Genomic DNA, 26,090 nt, shown 5'->3' with positions numbered 1-26,090 from the left:
CCATTACTTTCTGAATCCTTAAGAATGGGGGAGGTTTGAGACCGATATTGGATCTTTGGTTTCTGGAACAGTTTACAAACAAAGAGAAACTCAACATGTTGACTTTGAGGTTGGTACTTTTTAGCACTGCAGAATCAGTGCTAGATGGTATATCTGGATCTTTAGGAGGCCTACTTCCATACACTCTGTTCAGTCCCACCGGCTTCATTATAAAAGAGATACATTATCAGTTCAAAGTGCTCCATTTCAACCTGTTATCCACCTGATAGATTTCTAAAACTCCTGGCAGTGGTGTATCTTAGACAGGACAATCTTGGTTGTAGCTTTTGGACCATTTAATATAACATAATTCTTTAGTGATATGTATTTGTATCTATGGATGGTATCTATTTGTGCCATTAAGGCCCTTTATCGTTTTTGCTATAGTGCTAAAAAAATTGCATAAATTGGTTTAAAAAAAAAAAATCTTTCAGAGTTAGGAACGGATTGTGAACATGACTCCACAGCAATTTTAATAACCTATGGTATTGAAGTGTAAATAGCGGATCACATGAGGGAGGTTTCTGGGGTGTCCAAATTGGTGGGTTTCCATACTTTTCATGACCACCAATATATACATCTGGTAATACCTTTTAGTTTCCCATTAAAACCTTCATTTTTAGATGACATTACTGACTTATCTCTTGGAATCGACTTTCAAGCTTCTACAGTCATGGTATCTTCATTTTCTTTTTTGTAATTTAGCTACTTGGTTGAAATGACTTCATAAAGAAGAGTTAACAAATTTAAAGTTCTATCTGCGTCTTCACCATTTACTGTTCTTCAGAAGAAAAGTTTAGGTTTGCATTTTAACCTTCCTTTTTTGCGTAAGCTTGTCTGCGAAATCCACATATCTCAGTCTAGGTCTTTTCCTGTTTCCTTCCGTCTGCTCATCCATCAGGAAATGAGGAGAGATTACACAGGCCGACCCTAATAGTGCTCTTAGTTTTTATATCTAGTGAACCTCTTATTTGCAAAAAGATTACACTTTGTTTGGTTCTTTTCGAAGATACAAGATAGGATCTGCAGTTAGGAAGCATAGGATTGCACACGTGATTTTGCCAGCAGTGAAGCTTTGAAAAGTGTGAGTTGGGAAACATCTTCCCAAGGGATTTTGTGCTCATTCTACGAGGGGTGTAAGTGTGACTTTGACTCTGCTGAGGGGTGATCACGTGCAGTCTAATGGCAATGCTGCTACCTGGTCCTCTCTTCATTCTTCAAAACACTACATGTGATTGGCAGTAGGCTTTAGTTCTAATTCATTAGGGGATTTTGTTCAGCTTTTTTCTGATACACGATGGCCTATGTCTCAATCTCACCTCTTGTTGTTTAGAGGTACAGCTTTGGTAGTGTTCTAGTGAGTTATTTGTGGGGTGTTAATATTCATTAGAACAAATTACTTGACTTTGGTGACGTTCTTTCAAATGGATATCATTGCACCTACAGTTTACTTCCGTGCTTTCACCCTTCCCAAATGAGGTAATTGGTGTGGATTTATTATTATACTGCATCTTTTTACATCGTAAGGTGTGGCGTTGGGCAGAGTAGACTAAACTGACGTCGGTGTTACACATGGTACCATATATGGCGTTCAACAACACACTTCCAGTGTGATTGTGAGGCGCCCTTAATGATGATGTTCTGAACTCAGTGACACCGGGGGTATTCTGGAGAATATTTCTGGATCCTGTTGGATGCTTTGGAGGGGTTCAACTAAGTAATTTATTTGAGTAATCCTAGAAAAAGAGATAGGGCTTACAAGGGAACATAGAGAAACAACCCTTGTTTGGCTTCTCTTACTATGATAGACATTAACAGAATGTCTGTTTGGCAATATCTAATAGAGACGTCTAGCCGTAGATTTCTTACCTTGGAATAATCCCCAGGCATCAGACTGGATCTGGATGTTTTTTAGACCAGTACCCCTGTGCACCGGTAGGCGGTGTTGCTTGACTCCGCGTCGGCGTCAGCCATGCCTGATGTCATGTGTGCCCTGCTTCTACAGCAAAAATATATATAAACGTCCTTTCATGATTTTCCAGTGTAATTCCAAAAAAAGTGCATTTCTATATTTAAACATGTTTATAACTACATTTAATTTATAAAATAAATTCCCTCATTATTTATTAGATAACTGGACACCATTTGTTAGCTTTAATTGATAGCATCCTCGTTTTCGCATTGGAATTAACGTAAATGTAAAGCTGGTATTTTATTTTGATGTCTACTCATCTACTTGTGCAAAGCTTTGAATATATTATATTTGTTAACATTATCTACTGGCGGACGCCAGTAGATAGTTATAGTTAGGACCGAGTTTCCATAGGAAATCTGAAAATTCTATTTTGAATAACTTTGGCGCCGGTTGACGAATCCTCGCGAAATTTTCAAAACTAATGGGGCGCTCCGTTCAGCTCCTACCCTGAAAGTCTCGGGGTGATTCGTCAAGCGGGGGCCGAGAAAAAAGGGGGGTCCCAAAATGCGTTTTCCCCATGCATTTTTCCATAGGACGTTTAGTCGAAGGTACAGCCCGAACGGCTGAACAGAAGTACTTGAAATTTGGCAGAGAGGTAGTCCTCAGGTCAGGGAAGTGCCTTTTGCAGGTCTGGTGTCAATCTGTTCAGTAGTTCCTGAGAAAATAGCATTTAAAAGCATATAAATATCTATAAGCGCGCACCGTGCGAGCACCCTAACGTGCACAAGCGTAATTCTGATTGGTGGTTACATGTTAGTCAACGTTCGAATCGGTCGAAATCAGGAAGTGTCGGGCGCCATTTTGCTTGTTTTCAGTGCGAGAGTGAAAAAGGAAGGTGGCGAACGTGAAAAGGGGGCAGGGTAAAGAGTTCCTGACCCCCTAGCCTTTGTCAGGGGGTCCCTTAAGGACCCCGAAGGCAGAATTTTTTTTTTTTTTAAATCGCGGGGTGTTAATCCAAAAAAAAAAAAAAAAAAAGAATAATACATAAATAAATTAGCATTTAAAAAACCGTACAAATTCACTGAAAAAACCATAGGTTTCACACACATTATAGTTAGGAATTAGCATTTAAAAAACCTTGCAAATTCACTTAAAAAACCATAGTTCAGATAACTATAACTCGCGCGACCGCCACTCTATCACAAGGATTATGTCATCAGTGGTGTCATGAGTGATGCCACTGACCATGTCATGAGTGATGTAATATGTGACGTCATGAGCAGTGGATTGCGGGTGCGCGAGTTATAGTTATCTGAACTAACTATAACGGGGGAATTTCATTGGTTTTTTACGAGTGAAATATCCACCTAACTATAACATGTGTGAAACCTATGGTTTTTTAAGTGAATATATATATATAGAAACGCAAAGTGTTTAAATTTGCCCGTGATCTAATGGACTACCAACAAGGACAAATATACACATATGCGAGAAAATTTGAACATGCCAAAAAATTACGCTTTGAAGATAGACGTACTGGCAAAATTCCTCAGCCAACTCACACGGATATGAATAAAGATGATAAAGCCTCAGGGACAGATGGCGAATCTCTAACAAGCGATACTGGCTCAGAAGGTAATATTTTGGTTAGAAACATGGATGGAGGTGTCTACAGCCTGGGAGAAGAGGTTGATTTTTTAGCCATCGACAGGCGCCACACGCTGAGACCGAGGAATCGGAACAATCAACCAAACGAAAAAAGAGGAATGCCAGAAGAAAAGCAAGACGGAAATGCCGGAAAATCAACACAAAAGAAAAAACAGCAATGGCAGAGAAAGAGGCGATAATTGAACAAACAATAATCAATTTGTCCAATGTCGAACTATCCAAAGCAGAAAAACAGCTTCTTTCCCTAGGACTCAGCTTCTGTCCTGAAAGCTCTTTCAATTATGCCAACACCAGGATTGATATTTTCTGCTTCATTCGCAAACTAAAATTAAAAAAATTATTTGCGGTTAAAACTGGCCTGGATACATGTCAAACAACGCAAGACAACTTGCCTGGAAACATGCTAGGTTTACAAGCTGCTGATATGCCGACCCTCTTAACTATGCAGGAACTGAGCAATGAACAAGCGGCGATACAACCTGATACAGAGGCTGGCTCTAACACCCAAAACAGACTGTCCAATGAAGGAATTGTTCAATATGGAGCTGGGATCAGTCCGTTTAAACCAAAGAGCACCTTCATTCCTATGATGCCCAAAGACTCAGTGGATGTATTCCATGACCGTGTGACAGATGATATTAAAAAATTGTATATTCAAACCAAAAAGAAACCAAAAAATTCATCTTATATGAACAACCAATATGATCGTCTGATGACTAAACTGGGGAAGAACAATGAAATTATCATTATGGCATCTGACAAAGGTGGCAACATCGTACTCTGGCCAAAAAAGGAGTAGATTACTGAAGCAAAAAGACAACTAAACAATCAAGAATGCTATGGTAAATCAAACCTTAAAGAGTACAACCTTGCCAAAGAATCACTGAGGAAGCAATTATTAAAATACAAAAGGGAGAGTCTTATTTCTTCATCCGAATACACATTTTTAGACATGGACTTCCCTGTGATACCGACACTTTACTTGATCCCAAAGGTGCATAAATTAACTCAACCAGTACCAGGAAGACCGATTATTTCTGCCATCAACAGTGTCAGTGAACACGTTTCCCAGTATATCGACTTTTTTCTACAGGACTTTGTAAAAAAACTTCCCAGCTATATTAAAGACACTGGTGATTTCTTAAATAAGATCAAAGACATCACATGGGAGACTAACTTCTTATTGATTGCTCTAGACATTGAATCGCTATATACTAGCATCAATCACATGGATGGGCTGAATGCTGTTAAGTATTTCCTTGACTCAAGGGGGAGTGAATTGTTTCTTCATAACAGAATGCTAATCAACTTGATAAATTGGTGTCTTAACAACAACTTCTTTTTATTTGGAAATGACATTTTCAAACAGCAAAGAGGCGTGGCTATGGGATCCTGTTTCTCCCCCAGCTATGCCTGTTTACATGTTGGCTGGTGGGAGGAACAGGTCCTTAAAAAACAACATTGGGAAATTTTTAATCATCATGTGGTGCATTGGCTACGCTATATAGATGATGTTTTTGTGATTTGGAGAGGAAATGAGGAAAGTGAAATTAGTTTTATTTCTACCATCAACCAGAATCATATGAATTTGCACTTCACATCACAAATCAGTACAACCACGGTCGAATTTTTATGTTAGAGTGCTGATTGAAGATAATATACTTGAAACAACTTTATTTAGGAAGCCTACAGCAGGCAACAGCACTCTACATGCTAATAGCAGCCATCCTAAACATTTAATAGAGAGTATTCCGTTTGGTGAACTACTGCGGATCAAACGTATCTGCAGTACAACGGAACAACTTGACAAATGCACCAAGGGTGTGTTACATAGATTAAAACAAAGAGGGTACAGTGACCAAATCCTGACCCGTGCGGTGTCGAAAACACGAGACAGACCTAGAGACACCCTTCTACATGGGACAGCTAAAGAAACTGACGTAACTGAAGCTGACTCATGTCCAAGGTTAATCACTACATACAGTAGACAGGAGAGAAAGATAAAAAATATTATCAATAAGAATTGGCCCATAGTTCTTACAGATGGTGTTTTGGGTCCTCGTCTCCCTGATATTCCTACTATCACTTTTAGAAGAGCAAAGTCTATGAGGAGCCAGTTAGTCAAAAGCTGCCCAGAAACGGGAACTACTGGCACTTGGCTGAAACCAAGAAAAGGTTTTTTCAAATGCTCCACGTGTCGTGCGTGCAAGTTTGGTGTCAATACTACACATTACACCACCCCATTTTCGGAAGAAAAATGTATGATTCATGGGAATTACAACTGCCGCACCGAGTTTGCGGTGTATGTTTTGGCTTGTACCTGTGGCTTGCGTTACGTTGGCAGTACCAAGCTACAGGTGCACGTCAGAATTCTTCAACATATTCGGGCTATAGTTAATAATGATTCTTCCTATCCTGTAGCCACACACTTCAAACGAGAACACAACAACGATCTCAGCTGCCTCTCGTACTTTGTTATCAATGCGATTCCCCCCTTGAGAAGGGGTGGAAATAAAGAAAAGAAATTAAGGCAATTAGAATCTCGCATTATTCTAGAACTGGATAGTAAAGCACCACATGGGTTAAATACAACTGAAGATCTGCACAACTTCCTTTAGAAATATGTGGCTGTTCCCCCTATTACACTGTGCTGACCTCTTCTTGGACCTGCTATTTTGTGGATTGTTTATGAATTTTTATAAAAAGTTTTTACAAGCTTTTATGAATTTTCATGGATTTTTTACGGGTTTTGGCAGATTTTTGTATTTGTTTTAGTCACATCTTTGCTTACCCAACCCTCACTCCTTCGCAATATCTTGCAGGGTCTCTAATTGGCTCTATTTGGTCTTTTTTGTCAGTACTACTATAGAATTCCAGCTGCTTTTGCTCGTTTTGCACATTTTCGTTTTTTTAGATTTTTTAGATTCTTTCAGGATCTTTTAGGGAATTTTCATGGGTTTTACTTATTGTAGATTTTCCTTTTTTCAATAGAGATGAAAATAAACTTTTTAAAGGAAAGGATAAATCAGGTCATGCTTTTGCACATAATTGTGGCACTTTATATTTATTTCTACCTCAGATTATGCATTAAGACATGTAATAACCACATTCAAGCCATATTTATATCTATCACTAGCATTCAGGCTGTTATGTATCACTTTCGCTGGTTCATTACTGGATTATGTGGCACTATTTTTTCTGTTTTATTAGTGAAATTTTTATCCTATTTATTAACAGTTTTTATATTGTGTTACACTCTTTTATCCATTACCAGTGTTGTTGTAAATATATTTATATATGTATTTGCATTATTTTCACTTTGAATTGCACTAAGTGAATCAAGTGATATACATTTAACGATGATGCTGTTTTAATTTTATTTGTATTTATACAGATATATTGCATACATCATCTAGTAATTTCGTGATGCATTTAAGCAATTTATGGCGATTATATAATGGAATGTACAGAATCTGTCTTCTTTGCAAGTCTTTTTCTTGTGTCTATGATCACCTGACACAGGAAGTGAACTCACCCTGCATGTTTAAATGGCTTTGGCGAACTGTTACCTGTGTGTGATCAAGGGCACGGCTGTGCTCGAAACGCGTCACTAAGCAGAGGAGCAGAAATAAAATCTTCCTGCCAGCAATTGGGGTCCGTTTACTCTGTTCGCCGCTGCTGCTGTGTGTTTGTAGCGGAGGTTCGAGGAGTTCAAGGAGTTGCATATATATATATATATATATATATCCACCATAAAGTTGCCCAAAAGATCACGCCCTGCTGCTTCAAGGCGGACCTGCGGTGCTGAAGGTTTGGTGCCGAAAGGACGGCGAGGGTTCAAGGTTGCAGGTCGAGGTATGGACAGCATAACGTGGCTTTCCCAGTTTCATCATCCACTTGGAAAAAAGACTTTTATCTCTCTAACTACATGACGGCACCCACTGAGGTTTATTATGGGAACTTCAAGATCCATGATGCAATGGCACACGCCCACCAGGGCGGGATTTTCGTATTTAAGTTCCGGCAATGCCGCTGTTTTGAGATTGCCAGTGATCAAGGACTCGAGGTAGTCTGAAACGCGTATGGCTGTTTTTCATGCTGAAATGGGAGCCGTGTGCTGCTGTAACCTGCAATAAAAGAAGGAACTCACCTCTCCGTGTGTGGCGTGTTCTTTTGGGCAACTTTATGGTGGATATATATATATATATATAGATATATATATATATAGATACATACTTGAAGATGAAGGATCACAAGAAAACAACAGACAGCCCGGGCAAAAATCTGGATCCCAAAGGATACAATGAGTCACAAAGAAATAAAATATCCAAGAAAGAAGTGACTCAAACAGATAGATTCACCATAGAACAAAAATATATTTCCACTACAACGTTTCAGCTTCCGTCTTCCTCAGGTAGTACAAGATGGTTTGCTCTGTGGCTGCACAGAGGACCTGCACCTCCAGCCCATTTTACAGGAACTTCCCTCATTTATTAAAGATACCAGTCACTTCCTTCAGATTATTGAAAAATTAAACCAAACCTCCACATTTGATCATGATACTCTTCTGGCTACATTTGATGTTACATCATTATACACCAATATACCACATGAGGATGGTCTTATGGCATTATCTGAAGCTCTTGATAAAAGAACTGTGAAAAAGCCATCAACAAATGTGCTTACCAACTTTGCAAGAGTTATCCTTAAATCCAACAATTTTACATTCAATGGTAAACACTATCTGCAGATACAAGGGACTTCCATGGGCACTCGGATGGCTCCATCCTATGCAAATATCTTCATGGGCAAACTAGAGAACTGTATACTTGCTACTTCTAGCATCAAACCACTGGTATGGCTACGATACATTGATGACATATTTATAATATGGAATGCAGGAAGTAGAACATTGGAACAATTTACAGCTTATATCAACAATATCCATCCTACCATCAAATTTACCAGCAGCAATACTAAACAGAAGCCTCATCTCCCTTTTCTGGATGTGCTACTCACCATTCATGAACACAAAATTACAACTGATCTGTACCACAAGCCTAAGATGCTCATTTGTATCTAAACTGGACTTCATGTCACCCACACCACACTAAACTGAGCATCATCTACAGCCAAGCACTCAGAATAAGACGCATCTGCAGCAATGAGGAAACGTGTAAAGACCATCTACAGGAGCTTGCTACATTATTTAAAAGGCGAGGCTATCATCTGCATGTCATACAGCAACAAATTGACAAGTCTTTGCAGTTACCCAGAGAAGCACTTATTTGGAATACCAACGGCAGAAACAAAAGTGACAGAACTCCATTTGTAGTTGACTATCATCCATCAGCTCCTAACTACAGAAATATAATGCAAAAAACATTTCCCTTACTGTCCACTTGTGAAAAATTGCAAAAGGTTTTTCCAAAACCACCAGTCATTGCTTACCACAGAGCTCCAAATTTACGATCTCTTATTGTGAGAGCTGAACTCAAGCAAGCTGTAACAAATGCAGGGGTTTATTGCTGTGACTCTAAAAGGTGCATCACGTGTGAATATCTTTTACAAACATCATCTGTAACTAGTTCTGTTACGAGAAGGACCTATGCAATAAGGCAGCATCTTACATGTCGCTCAACATGCATTGTTTATGTGATTCAGTGCCAACGGCAAAGCTGTAAAAACAATATGTAGGCCAAATAGTGAATGACCTCCGTACACGATTCAGGAACCACAAATCTGCAATAATTAATAAGAAAATTGACCAGCCTGTAGCCAATCATTTCAACCTTGTGGATCATTCACTATCAGATTTGAAGATTTTCCCCGTGGAACATGTTTCAAAGGAAGAACTACTGGACTCCAGGGAAAACTTCTGGATGTACCGTTTAAAATCACTGCATCCAGATGGACTGAACATTACTGACAACACAGCCTGATTACTGCATATCTCAAGAGCTCTCAGGACTGCATTTATTCCACATTCCAAATGGAATCTTCACTCATGATGCTTTTTGAAAATTCAGCTGTGTCATCTGTGCAGCCACAGAGCAAACCATCTTGTACTACCTGAGGAAGGCGGAAGCTGAAACGTTGTAGTGGAAATATATTTTTGTTCTTTGGTGAATCTATCTGTTTGAGTCATTTCTTTCTTGGATATATATATATATATATGTGTGTATATGTATGTATATATATATATATATATATATATATATATATATATATATTTATTTTTTTCAGAGACTTTATTCATTGAAAGACGTTGCTGGGAACCCCGTGGTTTTACTAAGGCAAAAAATGTCTATGTATGGCAGGCTGTTTTGTTATGATTTTGTGTTTGTTGTTGCAGAAATACAGAAATAATAATCCCAAAGATTTTACTACACTTCTCACTGTTTAATGTAGTCCTTTGCATGGGTTTTTGCCTCTAAATCCAACCTGTCAAGCAAAGTTTTGGAAAATGTATATATTCAGTATGTAACACCTACTCTTTAAGCTCATCAGTGAGAGTTAGCTAACATAATTTGGGAGTAATGAAACAGTGATAGATGTAAGTGGGGTGTATCATTTAATCTGAGCAAGGATAGTGAATCTCTGTATTTTTTGTTTAACTAATATTCATTTTAAACACATCTTTTTTCCTCTCATGTTTTTCCTAAAGTCCCATTGGGGAAGTTTTTCGTGCTCGACTAAGACAATTTCCATCTCTAGTCAATTGCTGCACCATTGATTGGTTTAATGAGTGGCCAGCTGAAGCCCTGAGGTCTGTAGCATCTTCATTTCTTCAGGATATTCCCGAGCTAGAGGCCAGTCAAGCTGTTATTAATGGCATGGTAGGTGTTTGTGAATTCAATGGATTCACAATGACAGAGTCTTTGTACTTATATTTCCAAGCCTTCTCTAAATGCACAGCTTATGTGACTGAATCTGTAGGCTTCCAGCATTATTTTCATCAGTAATAAAAAAGAACAATTTTCCGATCTTTCAGTATAGTTGCGGGTATGTTAACATCATTAAATTATTATTTCCAATTGTTTGTCTTCACTAATACATATGAAGCTTTCCATTACTTATGGAAAGCTATTTGTTTTTTTGTAAAACTTTAGTAAAAAGAACAAATGATGACTTTGTTTTTGTCGAGTCTGTTGTCTGATCTCTCCATGTCTGTTGTCTTTTCATTCAGATCACAATGTGTGTTTCTATTCATCAATCTGTTGCAGTAAAGTCCAAGCAGTACCTTGCTGAGCTATCACGACACAATTACATCACACCAAAAACCTACTTGGAACTGATGAGTACTTTTGCTAAACTCATTGTCAAAAAGAAACAGGAACTCAAAACTGCAAAGACCAGAATGAAGACTGGTTTGGACAAGGTAAGGATTGACTTAGTTTAACAGGGCTGCCATCTACAAACAGCAGTAAGTGACAAAAGAAACTATTGGAATCAAGTCAAAAGTAGAAGATAACTTGAAGACAGGTTTACAGTTATTTTGCATTCTAAGGAATCTTTGGGAGAACCGTGCTTCCTTTCATCAGAGCACATATTTAAATATCCTTAAACACCAAAGCCTTAACAAAACAAACAAAAAAATCATGATCTTAATATTGGGTGCCACCTCTATGTCATCATCCCTACATGTCTATTTCACATTAGAACAGTTCCCTTTTTGTGTGTTTTGTTATGTTAATTGCCTCTTATAACGTGCAGTGTCACCATTGATATTGCTTCTTGCCACTGTGAGATCCATCTGCAACCATGTAGACAAGAGAGCAAAACCTGTATATATAAGATTGCCTTGATGTCTCGGGTAGTGTGTGGAATCTGAATGTTTGACTATGGTAGAGAGAGGCCACAGTTTTGATCTGAGCTGTGACTGAGCTCTCTTAAGACTTAAGGCCCGATTACACTGGCAGCACATTATTACCTTTTAGCAATGTGTCAGCTGAAGAATGGCACCATCAGCCATGGAGGGAGAAGTTTAGGCAGAGCAAGAGACATCTTCCTTCAATGATCTCTGGCAGGCAGGATCTAGGTAGTACAGCTGTCAAGGATATCTTCTCTCCTCTTCAGAGCCAGGCCTTGGAGGGGTCTTCTGAGGTGTGTCCATATGTTGTTCTAAAGGGAAAAAACAGTCAGTCGTTGCTGAAAACAACTAACCAATAAAGAAAAGTAAGTTCCTGAGCTATCCACTCTGTTTTGGTGCTAAGCAATGTACTAAAAACTCAGAATGCTGAATACCTGTTTTGGCTATGCACAGCTCCACCCTGTCTCTCAGATCCACCCCTAGCCTACCCATTACAGCCACCATTTTACCTAAATGTTCACACTTCATTTTGATAGCCTTTAAAATGTAAAATTACAAATGAAATGCCTCATTATATTTATATACCTGGACATGTCCTCAACAGCACAGCTGCTGGATACATGTGCAATCTAACATTTTGCCAAGAGGGAAGCAAAGCAATGGAGTTCTTCTACAGGTAGAAAAAGAGTTAGGGCTTATCCAGAGTTTGGCAGATGTGGGACATCCCCCAAAAAGTGGCAGATATCTAAACCACCCTATTTAATATTGAATAGGGCGTCTGTGCACTCCACCTCCTTTTGGCTGATGTCCTACATCCACTGATCTATAAATGAGGCCTTGAGAGGCCCACATTTGGAGTTGTCTACACTTAAAAGCAGACACACACCCCAGTATGAACATTTAGATAGCAGATCTTTTGAGACCAGGAGGTCCTGGGACAGCTGTTGTTAACAGGATGGTTCATGACCTACCAATTTGTCCTCAAAATTATGAGCTCCTGTGGTTGAAAGCTTGATAGATAATGCACAGAGCTTAAAGTCAACCCTTTTATAGTAGGAAGCTATTGTACCAATTACAATGCATGTGAGATATGTGTCCTAAAATGGGCTTTCAATAAAAGAAAAACCCTGCATTCTGGACATGTTTTTCTCTCTGACCAAGTACACAGGGAACCGCAAAGAAATCTGGTGGCTTAGCTAAAATGTGCCAGGACCATGGAATGTATGGCTGTGGATTCGAGTGGACATGCTCCATATGGAAACTTTATACTTAAGGTGTTAAGAGAAAAGAAAATATAGACCTTAAGCACTGGAAATATGCAACAATATTTGCCACCAGAGATCTAGCCTCAGACATGCTCCCCTTGGAATTGGCTATAGATCCAGGGCATTAATAAAATCGTGAGTCAGTTGTGTTCTCTGGGATTTATAAAGTGTTAACACACTGCAAAACTAGAAGTCTGGATCTTAGTTATTTGCCTAGTCTCACTTAGGACCAGCTTTTGCATTCATGGCATAGGCAAAGTCCTACAAAGTCTGGCCACCAGAAGCCTCCAGTTGTACTTACTAAATGCCAATGGACAGGGAGGTACCAAGTGCTCAGTAGGTAGCAGTGCTGTGTCTCTTATTTGATGAGGGAAATTCCTCTGGCAGCTTAAAAAAGGTCAAGTCACACCACTGATAAAGAAACACTATGCAGACACCAGAGGACTCAGCAATGTCAGACAGGTAACCGGGATATCGTTTCTGGGCAAACAATTGGAGAGCATTTTGAATGAATAACTAATATACCACATCAATAACATCTTTTTAGGCTCTAACCCCACATGTTTCAGAGAATGGTGCAGTGCTGAAACATCCTCCCTCTCTGTCATCAGTAGCACACTAAAGACTGTAAATAAAGGAAGTCAAATCACATTGTGCTTCATTGTGACACGCTATATGTGATGGATATCTCCAGACGTGTGTCCTTTGGATTCCTTTCCTGGACTAATTGAAAGTAGAAAATAGGCCCTCTTCCATGAAAGAATTATTATTTACATCTAGTTGCGACTTAATTCTGGTGATGACATACTTGAATAAGGTTCTCAAGGATCTTGCAAGGTTGGTGATAGGCTGTGTATGAAGGGGATTATTTTCCCTATCTTGTTCATTCTTTTCTCTTTTTGGTGTGCAAGCACGCATTTCTCTCATACCATAGTCTATTGTCTTTCTAAATCCGCTTATTCTGTTCATATCATTCTCTGGCTTCCAGGCTTTTAATGTGTTCTGCTTCCACACTTTGGTCCTCTTTAACCCTTTTTCCCCCCTCAGCTCCATTTTACCTTGTTCTCTCTTTTCCCACTCTCTTTCTGTTTTCCCCATCTTTCCCTCATTTCTTTATGTATGTCTTTGTAGCTGCTGCAAACTGCAGAGGATGTATCAAAAATGCAGGAGGAATTGGAGAACATGCGTCCACTTTTGGAAGAGGCGGCTCAAGACACTGTAACAACCATGGATAAAATCAAGGTAACGAGAATGAGTTTGCAATGACGACAAATGAGTGCATGTTAAACAACCCGCCCTTACCCAAACACAGTTTATGGGTGTGTGTAAGGAAGTTAATTTCTACCACAGGTGATTGTATGGGAATGTCTATGAAAAGTATCGCAGTTTGCTGGACAGTTCTTCAAATCTATCATTGTATGTGGGACATTCTTGAGATTGGAATAGTAATCCTTATGCTATATTAATGGAGACAAGAGAGCAATCTATATTATGTTTTAGAGTGTGCTCTTACCCTATTGTGTGTGAAGTGTTCTTAAATTAGACACTATGGGGCTGATTATGAGTCTGTGCGGGGGCGCCGTGGTCTCCCCACACCCTATTACAAGATGCGCGGTAGGACCGCCACAGCCTACCGCAGTCGCCAGGGAACCATTGTTCCCTGGAGCTGTTGCGACAGTCAGGAGGAATCCATATGCTCGACGGGACCGCCACAGTCCCACCAAATATATTAGGAGTTTCCTCTCTGCCAGGGATTACATGGTGGTTCCTCCTCCATGTAAACCCTGGCAGAGAGGAAACAAAGGAGGCCCTACCGGGCCCATGGGGCCTCTGCGCCAAGTGTATGCACACAGGGGAGCACAACATGTGCCCCCCTGTGTGCTGGCAACCCAGTTCCTGCATGGCATTGGAACTGTTTTTGGCGTTCCCATTGTGGTGCCCTTTTTAGAGGCACTGCCGTGGGAACTCTAAACAAAAGCTCGCCAGACAGGAGGAAACTCCTAATCTGGTGGGTGGCCTCACCAAGGGTTTGGCGGTGTGCTGCACCGCCAAACTCGTAACCAGGCCCTAAGAAGGAACTGGCTACCTTAACAAGGTACAAACATGTAGAGCTCCCCTGTTAATTAGTGTGAGGCTCTGTGAATAATCAATAACATAATCATGATTTACAAGAGAGCACTTGAAAGTTATCACTGATGAGTAACACTGAATAATGGAGATGTTCTTCACTGATGGATTCTGAGTGACATCAGATTGACAACAGGAGCAAAACTTGAGTTCTCTATGATGTTGCTCAGAACCCCAAGGTGAAAAACTGTTGCAGGGATTCTGCACATACACAGAACTATGCACAGGAAAATGGGAACACGGTGTATAGGGGCTAAGCCTTCCCACCACCTTAGTTCCCATGACCCAGGACCGACTAGCTACAGTGTCTCACTCGCCCTCCTACTCACAAATGGAGAAACAAATGATTAGACACCCCAGAACACAACACTCCCGGATCTCTCAGGAATCACTGTAACAGGACACACCTTTTCGCCCACATTCTCGTATTTGTCCACAATAAGATCTGACAGAGACACGAAGATAGTTTAAAACATTTATTTTTATTAACATGCTCTAAAATGCAGTATACGTGCCGCAACAAGCATAAAGATGCATTACACCAATATCGTTAGCATTGCATTATGGCCACATATTATAAAGGGAGACATTATTATACAAAGACTATGGAGAAAGGACTACAGTGCCTATGCTCCCTCCCCTTGGTAAGAAGAAGTATTAGAAGATCTCTGGGCTTTGTCAGCAGACCCCATACCTTAGGCAGTAGATCGTATTTCTACATCACAGGTGCGTGTTCTCCTCTTCCTGGGAAGGTCCCTCTCCAAGTGTTTCTTACCTAAGCATGCATCCCCATAATATCAAAGTACGAGTCTCCAGCAAAAACAGCTGCATTGGCATATTTTGTCTAGGGGCTAGGGCCTGACCAGAACAGAATAACAAGGGGCAGTGTTTATCGACCTTGCTCACAATGTTCAGACTAAACTCCAGGAACAGGCAGAGAATGAGCACAGCAGAGAGTTCTCATGTGAAAGGCATAAACGGAGGCTTGTGAAATTAAAGACATCTAGTAACGTGCGCAAAAGCAGCATCATGGCTACCGGGGTCATGCTAACTTAAAGATGTCGACAATGCCCTCAGCGACCACATGACAAAACAGTCCTGTTATTCCTTCTTTATGGATCTATAATTTTATGTTGTGAAAGGCTTCAAAAATCTTCTGCCCCTCCTATCAATTGCTAGGCAGGGGCAAATGAGTAATCGTGGAGTTATGCATAACATGCTCTCCCTTCCCTGTCCCAAATGTAAAAAAACAGCTCCTGGCCACATGAACTAAAGAACAAAAACGTGAGGTAAATTGAGAGCTTAGTTAATCAGAGAGAGAACTGTGAGATACATGTGAGGTAATGAGAGACAAGTGAGGTAGAGAGAGAAATTAGATAGCGAGGTGAGAGGGATTGGTGAGGTGGAGAAAGGGCCTAAAAGAAGTAGCGAAGAGGTATTGTAGTAGTCACATGGATTGAGAGACAGGTAAATATAGAGATGGGGTTGTGTGACAAAAGTAACTGGAGAAACACAAAAGATGGAGAAAGCGCACTGAGGTACAGATAGAGGGATTAGGCACAGAAGTGTTCTGGTCATATGAGAAGGGATTGACAGTAATAGATATATAGAGATGCTGACAGAGAGGCATTGATGTATATTGAGTGAGGTATATTAAGAGAGGCATTGAGATATATTGAGTGAGGTATTTTGAGAGAAAGGTGAGTTAGAGAGATCAGAAATTGAGACAGAGTATGTAGGAACATAGAGCTGTAGAGAGAGTGCAGTTAAGAGAGAGAAGGGTAACATAAAAGAGGTGAGGTGAAGTAAGGAGCGAGAAATTACACAGAAAGATTATTTTTCAATTTAATTACCACCAACTACCTGAAATTCTGAGGGTTAAGGGTGGGGAGGCCAGACATGCACAATATGGGCCACATCTATCTACACTTTTATTAAGTGCAGAGTGACCAAAAGTGATGAAAACTAGTGCTGAGACTTGAATGACTTTTCAGGACAAAGTTTGTTTTGCACTGGAAAATTTCCCTAAAAGTAATTCCACCATGTGCAAAACAAGGTGGCGCTCCATGGTTGGTACATACACTTTCCCATTATATCACCTATTTTGGTATGCACAGCCTTATCTACTAACATTGATTGACAGGGTTTTGCACCAATAAAATATGCCTCCTTAACTTATGTGCTAAGTAGGAAAAAATGATTTTATTTCTTCCGGTTTTCATGTGTACTGCATGGTGCAGCACATATACAAAGTGAGAAAAGTTTTTAAATTAGTCTAAACAATGGGGTAGATTAATGAAAACCTCACACAATGGCATAAGATTGAAAGAGCAGGACAGCACCATATCTACTAAGATATGGCACATCCCTTCTCTCTCCCTATTGCTAGCGCACAATCAGGCTGCCTATTGTCATGCACACACGTTTGCACCACTGTGCATAAGTATCTATGTCATGTCAATATAGGTTTCGTACTGGAAGGGTATCTTTCCAGTACAAAATACCACTTTGCATGTCTGCTGCCTGTACACTGCAACACATATACAAAGCCAGAAATATTTGGAGAAATAAAAACATTTCTCCTTTTAAATACTGTCTCAAAGAGGCATTCATTTTTTAATACCCGGTCTACTATTATTAGTAGGTAGGACCTTGCGTCAATAACCATGGATTAACTTTCTATGGCAAAACAAGTTTTGCGCTGTAAAGTTTATTCCACATGAACGTTTTTTGCTGGTTTGTGTCACTTGTACAAAATGGTACTACCTAGTGTTTTGTAGCCTACCCTTCAGAACAAAAGCTAGACTCTTGCACCTACCTGTGCACTATGGTCAGTGGCAGCACCTTCGCTAAGGCTGAGGAGCGTCGCCCCACTGCTCTTAAGACAGTGAAAAGGGGGGAAAAAACGATAATAACAAGGTTATAATCGTTTTATTTTTGGTTGCTGCACGCTTGGTTAGGGCAGGGTGGGGCTGGTGGCTCAGGGTGGATGGGGAAACAGTCATGCACACTTTGCATGTTCCCCACCAGGCTGTAATGGACAGCCTGGTGAGGAATATGCACAGGCTCCCAGTTCCGATCTTAGCGCAGATCCACGGTGCTCAGACCAATAACAACGTTGCATTGCAGTGTTGTGATTGGCTTAGGGGAGTCTGTGTGCCGGGTGCTTCCTGCAGCTTCTTCCGGACTGAAGTCAGGAAGAGCAGAGAAGCGGAGGAGAGACACAGCTGTCAGAAAAGGGCCCTGTTCCCTACCAGCCGCCACTGACTATGGTGCAAAAGTTTGTGCGTGGTGCAAGGCAAACAAATTCTGTGCTAGTGCTTGTGACAAGAGATGCAGCTATCCTGCTCACTCTCTTTTATGCAGCTCAGCACAGCAACTTTGGTTTCTGACCTGTTTTACATAAAAGAGTAGGAAATGTGGCCTCTTGATTCTGAGAAACATGCTTCACTGTCAAATTAGAAATATAATTTGTGTTTTTATGAGCAAAGATATTACGGCAGAAACTTTGACTGTCCTACTCACCTTACCAGGGGCCTCCTGGACAATGGGGGCCCTAGCAATAACCCACTTTGCTCATACATTAAAACATCTGTGGTTTCCCTCCCACTACATTCCCCTCCCGAAACTGTTCTCTCTGCTTTCCAGTGATACACTGACAGGATCTGAGAGAGCCCTCCTAGAGCAACCTAGAATTCCTTCATGATGCAGCACTTGTGGGAAACAATGTGTGTTACTCACTGGTGCAACATAATAGCAGTAAATAACCAGATTTAGGATTTGATATTCACAATATTGCCTCTCTCAGCAAGAGTAATACATAACATATAGAATTATGGATGGATAACAGTGAATTACAGGGATGTTTATCACCAATGGATTCTGACTGACATTAAATAGACAACGAGAGCGAAACTTGCGTATCTATGGTATAACTCCAAACCCTGTGGTGGAGAACATTTGCGTAATTTACTTGTTCTTCTTCCATAATGTTTTGTTATTTATGGCCCCCTCAAATCATGTGCCTCTGCTTTCAACTTCCACACAAGGGTGTAGGAGTAATGGGGAACCATGTATAACATGGCCTCTCTTCCCTATCCCAAATGTAAACAAGCATTTCCAATGCAATAGGTCTCACATTTGTGATCGGTAGAGCTATCTGTGTTGTAAATGATAATGCTTTTTTCCCATGTGTTTTGTTTTGGTGTGTAGTGGATGTATATGGTATGGAGAGGAATGATGTGGGTTGTATTGGACTTGTTAGTTGTGTAATTTTGTGTTGTGTAGTGTATTTATGTAGTGGCATTATGTGGCATGGTGAATAGATGGTGGTGAGAGCTGCAGAGAATAGACAGAAAGGAAGAATGAGAGGGATAGGTAGTTTGTGTAGGAAAAGGTTGTTGAATTTGAAACAGAGGAGCAGAAAAAGTGTGCGAGAAAGGTAGAAAGAAGGGGAGAGCAGGATATAGAAGTATAAAGAGGGAGGTTTTGTGTACGCAGAAGACACCCTAAGAAGAGGAGGAGAGCATGGGTTTGAGGGACAGATACTTTGAAAAGTTACTGGATAGAGACTGTGCTTAAAGACCTGATGTTAACCAAAATGAGAGAGGCAGGAATAGTACATGAGAGAGTGAGATAGATGGGTGAGAAAGAGTACGAGAGAGAGACAGAGGGACAAGTGGAAGGGGCACCTAGAGGGAGGGAGGAAGGAGAGAGGTGGACTAGTGCACATCGTGAGGAGGTTCAGGAAGGTAGCATGTGTGAGTAGGCAGTATAGAGAGGAGTTAGAGAGTGATGGAGGGATGAGAGAGGGCAGTGGTACTGTGAGATGTGAGTGGGTAGTGGGAGTGTGAGAGAGAGAGAGAGAGATGAGAGGGGAAGTGGGTGAGGCAACAACACCCAGCCTGGGCTAAACTGTTCATGAGAGTAGCTCACGCGGATTAGTAAAAACATTTCAAGCACTTTAGATTGCCAATTCCTGCAGCACGGTGTAAGACAAAGAGAAGAGTATATATAAGTACTTTGTAGTATAGAAATGGTTAATGTTTGTAGACAGCACTGGGAGATGCCATGCCCCTGCCCTCTTCCTCTTCCTGAGAAGGTTGTCAGGCAGCTGCAATGCAATGCTGGGTGTGAGACAGCTGCAGAGACACATGGCAGAGTAATACGATTCCCTTACTGCCACTCACTTTTTACTCAAAATAAAACCACAATACAGGAATATGGAAAGGGGGTGGTGGGGTAGGAGGAGTGAGTTTATTAACCTAATTTGTATTGTGGTGAATAATGGACTCAGTTCCACTTTTTTACACCAAGGCAGCAGAGTGGAAATTGTAAGGGGCAAACAGATCATTAGTACATTATGAAAATGGAGTACTTTCACCTTCCCTAGGGTTACAACAGATGCTTGTTTTCATCTGAACCAAAATCGTAAAACACACCTCATCGTAACCTGGGTTAGTCCACACAAATAATTCATTGTCTCGAAAAAGCTGTAGGAAAAAAATCAAACTATGTTTTGTGGCTAAACATGTGTTAAAGGCCTGCAGGGAAACGCAATATGCTCTATGCTGCCACTCTTCTGACCAGCACTGTGCAGTGCCAGTCTTCACTCATTCATGTAAGCCTCTTGTGGCATCCTCAGCTAAGTACTGATTGTGGAGAACAGCGGGCTGTGTTGTTGATGTGCCCTGCACTGTCAAAAAACATATTTGTACCACAGGGCATATATTTGGCTCCCTTTGCTTTATGTTCAGTAGGGTTTGAGCCAGCTCGGGCGATGGCCTGAAGTAGATCACCTGCTGTTTGCTCAGGATGTGGGGACAGCATGCAGTCCCCCAAGCTTCGCAATCCGCTGTCAGCGTGACTTGCAAACACTCCACTTTTCACCACTTACTGTACATGTAGAGTCTGTAATTATAACGCAAAAAAAGATCTGACATCAGGGATCAGAGAACCTAGCTAGATAGGAAGGGAGGGGTCTACTTAGTGAGTAAGACGCACCTCAAATAGAGAAAAGAAAATACTTTTCTTGGGTCCCCTCACTCACCAAAGGTTTCCCCTAGGTGACATGCTTCATCATTGGGGCCATCTCAAGAATCTACTGCTTGGGGCGTGCTGCGACTTGCGACAGTTACGTAGGAGCACTATTTAGTGAAGACTATGTGTAGTGCAGTGAGAGGGGAGTGGTGTGGGTTTAAATTAAAAATTACCTAGCTAGTGAGCGTAAATGAGTTTATTCGTGCTATCAAGATGCGGTCTGCCGATGGGATCCAATAGGTCAATTTGACGGAGGCAAGCCGAATCAAGGTTATTTAGGCTCCTCCACCCCGGCAGACCATGAGGCAGATTAACTACTAAATACTACTCGTTCAATCTAACCGTATGTAATTGATTTACGCTGACACTAATGTGCGCGTTTATTTTTCCTTTTTACTTTATCACCTTATTATAGGTCTTTGCATGGAGTGGTACACATGGGGCCGGTCCCCATGCGGTCCTGAAGAAGAGGTTTAGGGGATAACCTCGAAACATGTTGGCTTTCAATATTAGGGACTATTAGCACATTCTTACCTAATTCCTCCCTTTTAAACCCCCCCTTTTTATCCTTTACCAACTAGGAGCACAAATAAACTCATAGAAGGCAAATAAGCTGAAAGAGAAATGTTTGTGCATACCACAATTTGACAATTTTTCTTCAAAACTAGCTTACAAACGCTTCCTTTTGCTGCACCCCACAAAGGCTAAACTACTTCAAGATTTAAAGATAAGACTCTAGGGCTCTAAGCAAGAGAAGTCAAGAACTTCACAACCTGAGTTAATTAGATAGAGTACATACATTATTGTTAATAATTAGTAATTTTCACACATATCAAATGAAAGCCTTGCTGTTTTAAAGGACAAGCTTTATAATTTGGGCAGATATTTCATCTTGTTGTTTAGTTATTTGTTTTTCATCTCAGAGACCAAGGTTCTGATTTGAGCGTCACTCACCCAAAACTTTGTGTGATTTGGAGAAAGCCACTTTGTATTCCTGAGATGCATTTAAAATAAATGTGCTTTCTAGTACTATGTTCATTACACACTCTCACGATTTGCCATTTTCCAAGTGTTCTAAAAGTTTTAAGTCTTGCAGGTAGACAAAGTCATAGCCGAGGAAACACGTGCCTCAGTACAAGTAGAAGAAGCAAAAGCAACTGAAAAGGCACAAAAAGCTCAAGCCATTGCAGATGATGCTCAGAAGGACCTCGACGAAGCCCTCCCAGCCCTGGATGCTGCTCTTGCCAGCTTGAAATCGCTCAACAGAAATGATATTACTGAGGTAAAGATGGCACCAACCAGACCGCGTTTTCTGGGACCTGCAAAGCAAATCTGTGGGGAAGTGTACAAGAAGTCCCATGAAAAGCCACAATGACGTTGTTTGGGTTGGGGATGTGGTGACTTGTAGAACCACCCGTGGTCTGTAAGGAAGAAGAAACTACTCTAACTAGAGTTGGGCAAACCTTTAATTTCACCTACATTGTTTTATGAATTTCCCAAATTTACTACATTTTTAAAACGTTGCTGCAAAATATTCTTGCAAAAATCTTTTGTGTAAAAGTTTTCATGCAAAAAGTGTGTTTTGTTAAGATTTCTTTCCCACAAAATTTGCTGTAGCAGGAATTCCTTCTTGCAATTTAATGTCTGCAACCTTTGTGAAGTTTGAAAAGCTCAACAGTTTTGTAAAAAAATTCAGGATATCTGTAGAATAAAAATCTTTATTTCTAGCTATTGCTACCATATACCTAGCTCAGTGAGCACTTTAAGGAATCTCTAAAGTAGTAGCCAAGAGGAGCTCTTAAAAAAGCATGCCAGGGCCTATTCAATTATGTGTGGGGCTAGCTAACCCACCATGTAAAAAAAATCCTAGATACAGAAACTTCAGTCAAAAGACCAAAAGACATCCCTGCCTTGGGAAGAGAGGAATCTCCTTCACTGAGACCAAGATGCCTCCAGGTGAACATGCGCTTTACAAATACTTATGTTATGTTATGGATGCCTTGTAGTGAAAGCCAGAGATCCCTGTAAGCCACAAAGCCACCATCGGGACATGGAATGTGAGGACCATGTGCAAAACAGGCAAGACAGCCCAAGTGGCAGTGGAGATTAAAAAATACAACCTTGCCCTGCTTGGCATCAGCAAGACCAGATGGACATAGACAACAGAAAAGACTGGCTCCAGGAGAAATGCTGCTGTATTCTGGATATGAGAAAGAGAATGCCTGGCACACTCCGGGAGTAGCACTGATGCTAACACCAGCAGCCAACAGAGCTCTGATTGGATGGTAGTCAACGGTCCTACAATAATCACACCGACCTTTTGCACAAAGAAAAAAAGGATCAACATAAATGTTATTCAGTGCTATGAACCTACAAATGACTGCAAAGAAGAGGAAAAAGAACAGTTTTATAACAGATTCCAGTCCATCCTGGAGAAATGCCTTGAGACATACATCATCTTACTGATGTGGCCACTCAATTCCAAGGTTGGAAGCGACAACGCTGGGTACGAAAAAGTCATGGGCAACCATGGCCTTATACATGGACGAGAATGGTGAATGGCTCAATGATCTCTGTTTCCTGAACAGTCTGGTGATAGGCTGTAGTGTAGTCCCACACAAAAGAATACGGCAACGTGGTTGTCACCAGACAATTCAACAAAGAATCAGATCTATTATGTTTGCATTGCCAAGAAGTTCTGAAGGTCTAGGCAGGATATGAGAATGATGAGAGGAGCTGACTTGGCATCAGACCATCACCTTGTTGTGGCCAGGCTAAAGCTAAAGCTGAAGAAAGCATGGAACTGAGAAAAAAACACCAGTAATATAACACCACTCTCCTCAAAAAAGCTTGGAAACCGAGTGAATACTCAGTCGTCCTCAGGAACAAGTTTCAACTCCTGCAAAAACTAGAGGACAACCGAGACCCAGTAGAAAGTCAGTGGGAGAAGATCAAAGAAACAGTGACATCAACCGGCCAAGAGGGACAGGGTCCCAAGAAACACCATCATAACAGATGGATCTCACGGAGACGCTCTGCAAAATCCAAGTGAGAAAGGAAAGTAAAGCTGCAGTTAACACCAGCCAAACAAGAGCAGAAAAAGCGAATGATCAAGGCAAATACACCAAAACCAACTAGGTATAGAAGCTTAAGAGCAGACAAGCAAACATTCATCAGTGGTTTTTCCACAGAATCCCAGGAAGCAGCAAGCCATGGAAACCTGAAACAACTCTATGACATAACAAGGAAACTCTGGCAGATACAGCAAACCAGAAAGACCTGTTAAAGGCAAAGCTGGGAAGACAATCATGGGTAACAAAGGCAAACAACGAAGAAGGGTGGACCACTTTGAAGAACCGCTAAACCAGCCCATGCCCCAGTCTCCACCAATCATACAGCCTGCTGACAAGGACTTGCCAATCGGCTGCAGCAGACCAACCAAGAAAGAAATACGGAAAGCCAATTAACATCTGCGAAATGCGAAGGCAGCAAGACCTGAAATTCATTCCTTCAGAGGCACTGAAGGCAGACATGTAAACATCAGTAGACATAATCTACCCCATGTTTTGAAGGATTAGGGAAGAGGAAAAAGTGCAATCAGACTGGAAGGAGGGCTATCTCATCAATATCCCTAAGAAAGGTGATCTGAGTAACTGTGCAAATTACAGAGGGGTAACTCTTCTATCAACCCCAGGCATGTGTTGAACAGAGTTATCCCGAAGAGAATGAAGGAACCAGTCCACTCTCAGTTGAGAGAGCAGTAAGCTGGCATCTGCAAAGATAGATGCTGCACGGGAAACAGCCTTTACAATAAAGGCTGAGCTATGCGTGCCGTTTCCCTGCAAGCGTAACAACACTTGCCTGAACCACGCATCTGCCTTAATCATGCATTTGCGTGGTTAAGGCAGGTAGCGGTCTAGTTTCCGGATGGGTGGGAAGAGGAAGAGGAAGTGTCGGAGCAGGAAGCTCTGGACCGATAAATGTGGATGGGGACGGGTTTGGGGGTGTAGTTTTTGGGGTGGGCGGTTTTAGGGTTCAGGGTCAGGGGGGAGGGGTCAGGGTAGTTTTTGGAAGGGGGCAGGGTTTTAGGGCTCAGGGCGGGGGAAGGGGTAAGGATAGTTTGAAGGGCTAGGGTTGGGTTGGGGGCATTGCTTTTAGGAGTGGGGGTTGGTTTTATGGGTTCCGTGCAGGGGGTGTCGGGCCGTCTTTTTAAAAGGGGACAGGGTTTTAGAGCTCTGGGCAGGGTGAGGGGGTGCTGGGGTAGTTTTAAGGACTGGGACTGGGTTTGGGGGTGTTTTTAGGGGTGAGGTTGGTTGCAGGGCTCAGGGTGGGGGAGTTGGGTAGTTTTTTTTAAAAAGGGGCAGGATTTTAGGCCTCAGGGTTGGGAAGGGGTAGGGGTTGTCTTAAGGGCAGCGCAGGGGTACATTTTAGGGCTCAGGGCGGGGGCCTGGGGTTGGGGTACTGCTCACTAGTCATTTTAGAAAAATATATAAAATATGTATCAGGTGATGGAAAAGACACTTCCATTTTTCATTATTTTAACGGCACTTGTAATTTTGCTCCTTGCCCAACCTTTCACTTTGCTGTTGGCTGTGGTAATTGACATTTTGATGCCACAACTCAGCTGTAATACTTATTACTGTAAAGCAGCTATATAATTTGCTTATAATAGGTGATTAGAGACGTCAAATCTCAACTATAATATATAGGATAAAGCATCCACTGGCGTCCATTATAAGGATAATACTAGCCACTGAGGTGTTTCATTATCATATAGAAGTACGAGGCCGAAGGCTGAGTTGCTTTATAAGGTTATTGACCTCCATGGTGACGTGCAAAATCCCTATCAAGTATGGCAAGGGAAACTTTATTCTGTATGATACATGGTCACACCACTAACTTTCCCACAAACCACTTAAATCCTTGGTGCACTGCTTTTTCATATGAAAGAGAGAGCAGGTTTTTAAACATGAAGAATAAAAATAAAATCTTTATTGAAAAATCAAACCCATCATATTTTTTGGAAAAAGATATTACAATTTGTTTAATATAAGTCTGCAGTAGCTTTGAATGTGTAGAAACGCACAGACAGATTCTACTTTTTCTATAATTACCTAAGGAGTGTATACAATAAACATTGCCATAGACATCTCCTTTCTACTATACAGCTAGAAAAGAGAGCGGAAGAAAGAAAGCAGAATTTTGAAACAGCTGCTTTAGTTAT

At 41.1% G+C, this 26,090-nt stretch overlaps 1 protein-coding gene across 1 annotated transcript in view; it reads left to right on the top strand.

The window, feature by feature from the left end:
- DNAH1 (dynein axonemal heavy chain 1) overlaps positions 1–26,090 on the top strand; it is a 1,256,292-nt gene that overhangs the window by 972,613 nt on the left and 257,589 nt on the right. The window contains exons 51-54 of the mRNA XM_085624793.1: positions 10,290–10,461; positions 10,812–11,003; positions 13,832–13,942; positions 21,963–22,148. Coding sequence (XP_085480919.1) covers positions 10,290–10,461; positions 10,812–11,003; positions 13,832–13,942; positions 21,963–22,148 — 661 coding nt within the window. The remainder of the gene's footprint in view (positions 1–10,289; positions 10,462–10,811; positions 11,004–13,831; positions 13,943–21,962; positions 22,149–26,090) is intronic.

The sequence above is a fragment of the Triturus cristatus genome, chromosome 9 (genome assembly GCF_964204655.1).
Source record: "Triturus cristatus chromosome 9, aTriCri1.1, whole genome shotgun sequence".
Lineage (NCBI taxonomy): Eukaryota > Metazoa > Chordata > Amphibia > Caudata > Salamandridae > Triturus > Triturus cristatus.
The sequence above is the reverse complement of the archived record's forward strand: the minus strand, read 5'-3'. Positions and strand labels throughout refer to the sequence as shown.